At 34.4% G+C, this 11,002-nt stretch overlaps 1 protein-coding gene across 1 annotated transcript in view; it reads left to right on the plus strand.

Moving 5' to 3' along the window:
* LOC106711189 (membralin) overlaps positions 1-3,855 on the plus strand; it is an 84,711-nt gene extending 80,856 nt beyond the window's left edge. Inside the window, exon 10 of the mRNA XM_045681585.1 lies at positions 2,942-3,855. Coding sequence (XP_045537541.1) covers positions 2,942-3,685 — 744 coding nt within the window. The 3' untranslated portion in view covers positions 3,686-3,855. The remainder of the gene's footprint in view (positions 1-2,941) is intronic.
* Positions 3,856-11,002: the final 7,147 nt, after the last annotated feature.

The following is an 11,002-nucleotide window of genomic DNA, read 5'->3' on the forward strand; positions in this document are numbered from 1 at the left end:
ATAAAGCTCCTTCTGATTGTAGTTTTATTTCAAAGATTGAGTGTTCCGGTTCTATTTCCGAATGCGTCGTATGCGGAAGTTAATAACACGCCGCTCTGACCATTCGGAACTCTGTCCATTGTCCACTGCCCAATGCCCCTCACCGCCCACTTTGCCCACATTTCCCACTGCCCAGACCGTTGTTCGCGATAGACCCAAATGAAGTCTTCGTACTGTCGCAATAAACATTCCATGTTGGTTTTGATTGCTTTGCTTTAATACTTTTTTAAAAATTGTCATTTTGTTTCTAATAGATTTAATTTTCTATCGTTAGGTTATCGACATATAATGTTGTTTATTTTCAGATCGTACTAATTAATAGTTCATACAATTACGTTAGAAATAAAAATGGAATCCAAGAGTTTTTTGACAGTTTGCTAATGTCAAGACTTTATCGATAACGGTATGCAAAAGTGATACGGGTCTGCAATTTATATCGAAATTCCATAACGGAATAATGATAACAGACATATTGTATTAATTAAGTATACCTACTCCGCGTAAGAGGGATAGGGCCCGAGGCGAGGCCCGATTTGAGTAGGCTGTGTGGCAAAAGCGAAGTCGAAAAACATGACGGGCCTGCGGAATGCAAAGTGGGGGCTTATCTTATAATCATCGAGCGTGTCAACTTATTAATAAAAATCATATTTCACGAGGTCGGTGCCCTTCCCAGTCGAACCCCGCATCCCCCTCGCACTCCGAGCTACGCGACGCGCATACCATTCCCTACTAACGCCTTCGGTTCATTCATTTTAAACACGATTGATATAGTATTAGTATATTACAATAGAAATAATTTTATTTTTTAAATCATATCGCTAGTACACTGAGTTTTCTCAAAATTTATCTTTAAAAATCAAAGACTCTTTTTCCTAATCTCTGATAAGACCTTAAATATGTAAGTTATATGAAATTTAAAATAAAGTTTAGATATCTACAAAGTCCTAAATCAACAGGCTCGTGCGCGATAACGAAAAATTGACCCTAGTGTAATAAACGTGCTGATTTCTTGCAAATTACGGTTCAACTTTTAAGTTTACTTTAGTAAACATTTTTAGCGATTTACCTAAGTAAGAGGTAATTCATCACTTCATCAATAATAATAATAATCTCTTAATATAAATGTTAATCTAATTTGAGGAGTTCGTTTATGAAATTAAATATTTAATGATTACCAAATACATTGATGCAAAATCATTTATAGAATTTGTGTCATTGCTTTTGACAGATAGTGTACGTGTACACTACCATACTACGAAAGCTTACTGTGTCAATTTCAAAACACATCTCCATTTGGCAGCAATCAATGATATCATAACTCAAACAATTCTGAGAATACGATAGTCCTGTGACTTTATCGATAATATGCATCTGTTTTTAAACTCAAACTTTACCTGCAAGCAGTGGTAATTAGATTTCAAGTGAAACGGTCGATTTTCCTTTTTATCTCTTCACAAAAGTATATTCTTTATTAAAAAATTTAACCGTTTCATATTTGAGAAAGAAAAATCTTTTACCTGACAAAGTAAAGTTCCTTAGACTACGTTGTGTTTTTTATTTGCGTTTTAAATGTAAATAACTTTATTTTCGTCAGAATTTTCTACCGTCTTGGCATAATCAACGCGCTGCTCTTAAAGTGTTTGAGGCGAATGTCGGTTAAAAAATTTATCTCAAAGAACATCTTTTTGCCATTTTTCTCTCGTTTGAAAATAAAAGAATCAATTTGGAATGTGTGGATATGATTCACTGATAAACTATGTATGTTTATTATGTCCCAAAAACTAGATCCAATATTAAAGATGGGGAGACTTTAAGATAAATTAATTCTTAGTTTTGCCTACCGTAGTTTACCGATGTCAAAGAGATTTCCCGCGGTATTTTTAATTTTATTTTAATGTGGAGATGTAAAGTCATGACTCGCTGCATAAAAAGTATATACTCTAAAGTAAATATTCGAAAGGTCGTCGTTTCACAAAACTCCCCAACCATAATCAACACAAAACAAAAATGATCTAAAATTGATAAACAAAAATTCGTGCCCAATTCACTTACCAGCAGCTGTCTATTTAATAGGGGTTGAGGTAAATCTCAAAGCGCCCGTTTTAATGGACGTTACAAAGGACATCATCTCTGTCCATTAAATACCTTTTAAACGTTTGATCCTTTTTATATTTGCAGTAACGATGTTCGCAACCTGATTTAGGATATGGATCTCGTTAATTAAGGCATCACCGCCGTTTACTGTGCGCCAGTACAGTAACCGCTTAACTGACATATTTTCATTATCGACATACTGTGACGGCGGCTTTTGGTTAATTGAGAATCAATTTTCATTTCTAAAAAGCTATGTAGCTTTTTACGTAACGCGTATCAAATGTTTAAAAAAATCTAGACAACTTTTAAAATAACAACTATCTAGCCTTAATAGTCTCAGAGAAATTGGAATTTTAAAATGACTACAAGATTTGTCATTGAGTAGAGATCGTAAATATTTTTCAATTATCTCGTGGCGTGTTTCACGAGAAGAATAATAAATCATAAAGATGTCCAAACTTGTCCTCGAAGTTAACCCGTTACACCTTCACGCTGCTCGAAAAAAAAAACTCAAAACGAGGGGGATCAGAAATATAATTTCAAATAAAAGTTGAGTCGGAGCAGTCACAAGTTTCTTAATTAAAACTTACGTCTGGTGCCATGAGGGGAGGGAACTTTGACCCAGAAATAAATAAAGACGAGACGCCAGTACTGTCATGAATTGCTCATTTATTTGTCTGTAGAAGTTTTACTTTGTGCTGTGGTTACCTTAAGAGGTGGCGCAGTTTCTCCAAAACGCTTTAAAATATTTACCTTACCCGTTGTCACACACGACTACATGATTGATTAATTTATTTTTTCTTCGCAGCACTCCATGTTGTACTTCTTCCATCACTACGAGTTGCCTGTAATACTACAGCAGGCCCACCTGCAGCAGCTACTCCTCCGGACTCACCATGGTATGGGAGGCATGATGGGGCTAGCGGGGATCGCAGCTCTGGCTAGCGGCGCTGCCTATCACGACGCGCCCGGCACCGCCACACAAGCCACTCCGCCTACCACACAGTCAACCACGCAAACTGTACAAAACACCGCTCAATCTACAACTCAAACTTCGCCTTCGGTATCCACCGCACAGACTAATACAACTCATACGGGTGAAGTCATGCCATCAAGATTGTCTTTCCCGGAGACAACAGCAACGGGAACAAACACTGTTGATGATAATACAATTGCACCTTCGCCGTTGTCTAATCAACATAATGATCTAATAAGGAACTCCGAAAAGAATACTTCTATCAACCAGTCTGGTGACAATGGCATGAAAATTGAGGAGATTACAAGAAAACAATCTGACAGCGATATCGGAATGGTTAAAAGTAATAATTCGGCTGCGGGCGATTTTGAGAGCACCAAAAAACTGTTGCCTGCCTCGGCTAGCGATGAGAATGTCAACATTAGAGTCGCCAAAGTTGACATGGCGACGTTAGACCGCAGACGAAACGAGAACATGGTGCTGTCTGTGGACGAGCCGCCGCCGGGCAACGGCAACGCGGCGACTGCGGTGAGGCTGGCTCCTAGAGCTTCCCCTGAGGCTGACGACTTAGATTAGAACACTAACATTGATGTTAACCGCTTTGAATATGAATATTCAGTTTATATATCTATTTTAGCTTAGAATAAAGTTTAAAATTCTTGGTCAAAAATAATTTCATGAAATGGGATGCTCAGACGGTACTTATAAAAAATGTAAAGAAGGGTAAGTGATTGCATAAGATGGATATAGACTGGATGGATAGATTTATTTCTTTAAATAAATGCGAAGTTGCTGTTTGTCTACATAGAGTACAACATACTATCTTGCAATTTTAACATTCTCTTTTTGTGAACCGATTAAAATAACAATGTGTAAAGTATAGGAAGAACAAACTATTGTAGTTTTAGGCGTTAGGTTCTAATGACGTTTCCAATCTACAGTACAGTACAGTACAGTACTTCTTAGCTGAATTTTGTGATGTGTTACTTCTGTCGTCGTATTTGCAACTCTGAAACTGGTCGTTTCTACAAAAAGGTGATTGTAGTGTTTAAGCCGTCGCTGCCATTAAAACATCATATGTAAATATTTAGGTAAAGTTATATTTATTAGGATTTTAACGTGTTTGTGATTTGTCATTTTGGAACATGCTTGCAAATGCTGGAAGTCGGCTTTGTTTTTTCTTACAGATATTTAGTTGAATGTATTAAATATTTCATTAAAAGTTGACTATTATTTTCATCCTATATTTGGTCTTCTTATAGTATATATTTATTATAATATATTGTCATTACATTCTAACATATTACAGCTTTTGGATAAATTATAAATTATTTCATTTCTGCCCCCAAGCAAAACCTTATTTTTTATTTTGTAAACAGTCAATAGACCTTTTTCTATACTTAAATAATTCTTCTTTTTCTGTGTGTATAAATAAATATTTAAGAGGAAGAAATTAATGAAAGAAATACTTTTTTATAAATTCGTTGTATTCACAAAATTATTACATAATTACAAATTGCAAAACAAATTTTACTAAAGATTTTTACATTTTCACGTTTATTACACGTTATTTACAAAAACAAATTTGATTTAAGATACAGTTACAATAACTTCTGCGTGTTCTCAGCATAATCTGTAACAAACATAAGTATATAAAAATCATATCCCTTAGTATGTATTAGTATTCGTATCTCAAAACGATATAAATTGTCTCATTTTAAACAATAGAGTAGAATACATTTAAACTAAAAATATCATATCTATGGTTTTAAATGTTAATAGGTAGCGGAGATCGCTATAAAAATCAAAACTATGTCCCATACATTCCAAAATATATCTGATGAAAGATTATTTCTCATATAATTATACACCATTAGCTACCTGTATTTCACAATATCACTTAACTATGTCTCACAATTTTTACAAAATACCTTAAAAGTCAAGTATCATAATGGCCGCCATGTATGGAATTTGACGTTTCTCTGTTTACTGTTTTTTAAATAAAATTATTTTCTTACCAATTCTTGCCTTCCACAATCGTCAAATGTCGCTCAGTCGACCCGATGTTGCTGGTGTTCGCTGCATTTCACCACGGTCTCTGCATTAACTTCAACACCAACTGCTTCTAATACAGTTAAATAACTTTAGTAACATTCTAAAAGAAGTTAAATAACGAAATAGAATTAGCGGTACTCAATTATTTTTTATAAATACATAAAAATATATAAAAAAACAATTCAATTGACCGTCTATATGACATAGTGAACGTAAATATCAATAAGAAAGAGCCCTTTACAAAGATGACAACGGCATATGACATATAAATACATATATAGTATTAGTTGCAGCAGTAGTAAATACATATAATTGAAAATAACAATTATCATAACAAGATAAATTACATCAAATACATAATTTGAATTCCTGATTGTAAGTTTTATGAAAATAAACTCGAGTCACTGAACTTACACTCCAAGGAAGAATAGGCATTGAATGACACTTCACTCCTTAAAATCGATTCATTCGTTTAAGTTCTAGGCCATTATAAATTAATTTACATACATACAAAGCCACATACGTAAAAGCTTACATAACAACCTCCTTGTGTCATCAAATTAGGTTATAATACAATGAAATATTAAGACGTTAACATGCGCACAATTACTACATAGACATATGCAATAAAACTATATATATATATAAGTATAGCTTGACCATGAATATAAATCAATCACATATTGCAGAAAAATATTGAACTTCTTTGCGTATATTCGAAAGCGGTGTAATAAAGTAGGCAATTTAATCACCACCTGGCCAGAATTTTTATATTATTGGTGAGGCTATATCTTAATTGCTTCGTAACACCTTATTTTCACGTCGCCTGTCGATTCTTGTAGTAAACTTAGCGTTGCACTAGGACAATAACTTAATGAGCCGCATACTATAGCAGTACGACTATCTCAACAACCGGTACTATAATGTAGTTCATTAGAGATTTGTACGAATGCAACGTCTAAGCTTTCTGCAACATCTTCACTTTTTATTTCTTCAAGGACTGATGATTTTCTCCTCGACAACTACGTGTATTCTCAAGCAATAACATCTCAAAATGTGTGTTAATTCCCCAAGAATACGCGTGACCATCAAGTATGAATTATCTTCGTCCTGTTGATACCGCAGCGCTGCATCCTTGGATACTCGTAGCTTTACCGAAACATTTATTCGCTATCAATTTACTACATATAAGGAAATTTCGTTGTTTCTTTAATTCAATCTAATCAACTTTTTGACATATTGATAGAAAAAAATAATCACAACATATTTTTTGCATAAATTATCCAAAGAATTGTATTAAGTAAAATCTGTAATATCTTCAATGAATTTAACAATAGTGACTAGTTTTTCTTTTCACATTTAAATCAGATTATTTGAAACATAAAAGCTGGCACATATAATAATAGACAGTAATATAACATCAATACGAAATATTGTTCTAAATAATATTTGGTTTTACTCATCTGTTTCTGAAGTTTATCCGGGCATTACCCGGGTCGAACTCGAACAAGAAGGGCAGTGGGACTAATCGCTGTATGGAGTGCGTCGGCACGAATACTGCTGTCGGCACATCCGGACATAGCCGGTTAATCCGGTCTCCGGAACACACCCGGATACACTCCCGGACATCACGCGTTGACCGGGTTTAACTGCGAAATGAAACAAACGCATGATCGTCGAGATAAAGCCTTGTGTTCATCTATACGGTGTTTCATGAGATTTGCTACCACTGCGTATTCTTTCCTGCTTTCTAACCTAATCATTTAAAATTTAAGTTGGTACAAATTGTTTAATTAATATAAACTTAAGACTCCTGAAACATTTTTTTTTTTCATTGTTGTGCTACCGACAATATTTGACCTCAAAATCCAAGTCTTAAAGAAATTTAATTAAAAGAAACTTAAAGATACTATGGAGTGGAGGTAGTGCACCTCGGAGACAGACTATTTTAATAATCCTACCCTTTTGTGATTGCACTGAATAAAAAATTAAATATTATTGACTTTTTTCCTTGACTGTGAAGTAATCTATTGATCGAAAATAATCTGCTTGCACTTTTTACGATTGTAAAAGGCATTGGTAAATAAAATTGTCACAAAACGAAATAAGACGTAGGTTAATTTACTACCTTCCTGTAAGAGGCTTTCGCTTCCTTTAACCTAAATGGTCCTTTTGATCTCTTAACAAAATAGATCAACCACAAAGAGCAACTAATACTTTCTTACCACCTTATAAAGACGATTTTTAACACCTTTTCATCTGGCCGTTGATCTTCAGTCCACAATCGGATATCAAACGTTTACGGCGGTGGAGGTTTTATCCGACTATGTTATCTAGGGGCGGCCCCTTTGATCCTTGCCGCGGCCTTTGAAGTTGCGCCCTTTGTGCTGCTCTCCGCTCGACCTGTGGAGACGGTTAAGATATTCTGTGAGGACACTATTTTCAAACAACACAACAGTCCGTCTAATAAGCATTATTTATCGTGTTTTTGTAAAAAGAAAAATAAGGGTGTAGTAATAATCAGTGGGCCTAGTACGAAACTTTGCGAAAAAGTATTCATATCGACAAATGTTATGTGGAAAAAAAAAATATTTAACAGTTTAAAAATAAGTATAGAGGTAAATTCATATAAAATTATTTGTTAATAACTATTTTTTTTACTTATAAAAGAGAAGGGGGCAAACGAGCGGCGCGAACACCGAAGTGATCATCGACGCCCATGGACATCCGCAACACTAGGAGAATTGCAGATGCGATTTCGATAGGTTTATTGCTTCGCGGTTTAAAGTCATTAAAACCTTTTACAAATGTAATAATTACGGAGTATTATCGCGCCTTCGGCCTTCGCATTAGGTGCAATAAGGTTGGTTTCAAGGCAACATCGCTCGCGCATCAAGCTTTATCTTAACTTGGCAATGATCAGGAACCTGTAAGTGGTGAATGAGGTATCGAATTAGTAAGTCATCTTCATTTTTATTTATATACATACATACAACATATAATTTAATGGTATTTACATTTATTTTATTTTTGTACTATGTAAAGAATATTATGTTCGGAATACTAACAAAGGTTTTAGAATTTAAAAGATTAGAAGAAAGAATAGAAAAAACAAACAACTTGAAAAGATTTAATCTTTAAAGGAAACCAAAGGCAAACGGAATCGTGTCGGATACTTTTCTATGTGCATATTTTAAAATATATTGTCTATGTGGAATAGAGGCTTGCATTGAAACATTAGTATGAAATATGCCAGCACGGGGACACATTCGAATTGTCCGATGCATTTTCATTGCAACCTCCGCGCCCTCCGCGCCTGATCATATTTACTAAGCTTTTATAGGTTTTTATTTTTGTTTTGAAACTAAAATACGACAATGTACAATATGTTACAGATGGATTTAGTGATAAATATTGGATTCAAATTTATACGACATAGATTTAGAGCAAAAATAAGTATGCTCAATAATACGAAATACATCATGCATACATGCATCCAGTTTAAAAATGTAAAATGTTACATTTCATGTTTTAAATCGACTTCATCATCGTAATAACAATCGATATCGCCTTTAGTTTTACACCCATATTATTCATTTATTCGTAAAATTGTAGCTTAAAAGATCACTTGTAAATTACTCAACAAAGAACGAATGAACGGCGTTAAAATGTTCAAAGTGAGATTTTTCCGCGGCGTTGTAACTAAAAGCTTTTACAATTCGCGAGCTTACAATTCGTCCTCGGGCGTGCGGTCGTACAAAGCAAAATTAATTTTAAAATACACCAAAAGAAATTAACTTTCATCCTGCGACCGGAGAGAGGTGAAAGTTTCCTTTGGGGGAACTCCGATAGACTTAAAAATAATAAAGAGGACGTAAACGTGCTCTGCCGAGGGAAACATCTCTTCTTTATAACTTGAGACTTTGTTTTCGGGGATGTTGGTAGACATATAATTATTAATTGATTTTATTTTAATTTCGGAAACAGACCAATTAATGTTAATACACCAAACAGACCAAATAATCTTCCTAAAATAACGATGGATCCTTTGTATAATGGCCAAAGTATCAAAATGATGAGTTTTACTTTTTTATGTTAAAAGCTATGTCTTAATCTAGTTAACTACGTGTACTAAACACAAATACGCACTCACGGGTGTAAACGAGTTTTTTTGATAAAGTAAACATAGTCTGGGAGAACACATAGGCTACTAAATAAGTTTTTTTAATTCCGCGCGGATGGAGTCGGGGGCTACAGCTAGTACTATATACTTATTAATTACTTTAACAAAGTAGTTTCAACAAAGACTATAACAAAACAACATAAAGGCGTGCAAAATCTTATAATTAGTTGGAAGTAAATAATCCGCTCATTTAAAAGATAAATGAACCGGAAGGTATAATTTAATTTGTATAGCTGCGAGGAGGAAGCTAGCAAGCGATCATTTTTCCTGAGGCTAAGCAGGTGCTTGCATTTGAGAAGGTTTAATTTTCCGAAGCGCGTCGCCCGTCTCGCCTCCCCGCGGAGCGCTTAAACAGTCTAGGACATTACAGACTAATTTTTATATGCCTTTTTACAGAAGCCAAGGATAATCGAACTGCCAATCTCGACATTGAACAAAGAAACTTCGAGCAAGGAGCGCAGGAGGAACTAATAGGAAACTTTCATAAAATAAGCCCCGTCAGCCGCAGCCAGCGTATAGATTTAACTCGGCCGTTCATTTTAATATCGCCTCTTGTATCTTAATAGAGTTTTTCTTTGTCTGCTTTTTGTGGCGCTTTGTCAACTTATAAATGTACATAATATCTTTACTATTAATTTGATGAATAAAAAATATATTTTACAGACTAAACAACGTTTAGTCACCGCGCTAATGATTCCAAAAGGTGTGTTATGCATAGAGTCAGTAATATATCAATTTTTCCTCATTTTAGTTATCCTTTTGTCTCTTTTGTGCGATTAGGTCTGATTTTTCATCTAAGGTAATACAAAATTGTTAGTACTATTCTTCAAGCATGCATATTAGCATTATAAACGCAGATAGGGTAAAGGACAGGGCGCGGGACTCAGCTGGTCGCGTCTCGGAAGCGCGACAGGTAATTAAAATGCTAACGAAGCCCGAGCGACTGACAAGCGAAGCCGCGACATTCTCTTATAGAATCCGCCATATTTAATAAACCTTTTCGACCTATTTATTACTTTAACTAAGCTTGAAATCTAACAGTTTGCAAGAATAACCTATACCCTATTCGAAATTCTTGATTCGAAAATTTGTAAAACTAAGGGGTAACATATTGCAAGTGTTTAAATTTTCTTCAATCATCGAAATCTAAAAGCACAATGCTCCAAAATAAAGTCTATGTTGTCGCCTTAAAAACTAGTTATGCTAATAAAAGACTTAAAAATTCTGTTACGTTCATAATTAAGTTACTCGTAATTCGTTCTAAATTCTGTCATGAAATCTAATTTATCATATCCCTTACAAGTGTAAACAGAAGGTGGAGTTAATTGAGTTAATGACTGTTCAAGTGCGGGAAATAAGTTTGGTGAATTTCGAAACTTATTTTAGGTAAGTACTTTATTGGTTTTGTTAATGTTTTAGACTTGATCCCTCGTTCTGAGTGGTTAAAGTAGTTAGAAATAGCTCGGTTTTAAAATTAAAATAATAATCTACATAAATTTCACGATTCTTGTAAAAGCTTAAGGCTCTTAAAAGAAAATTTCTGTTTATTTATTACTTGTTAATTTATTAATCACGAGCTGTCGCCCGCGACTCCGTTCATGCGGTATTAAATTTTTTTTATTAGTAAACTATGTATTCTTTCAGACTATGTGCTA

Source organism: Papilio machaon, chromosome 16, assembly GCF_912999745.1.
Source record: "Papilio machaon chromosome 16, ilPapMach1.1, whole genome shotgun sequence".
NCBI classification, from domain to species: Eukaryota; Metazoa; Arthropoda; class Insecta; order Lepidoptera; family Papilionidae; genus Papilio; species Papilio machaon.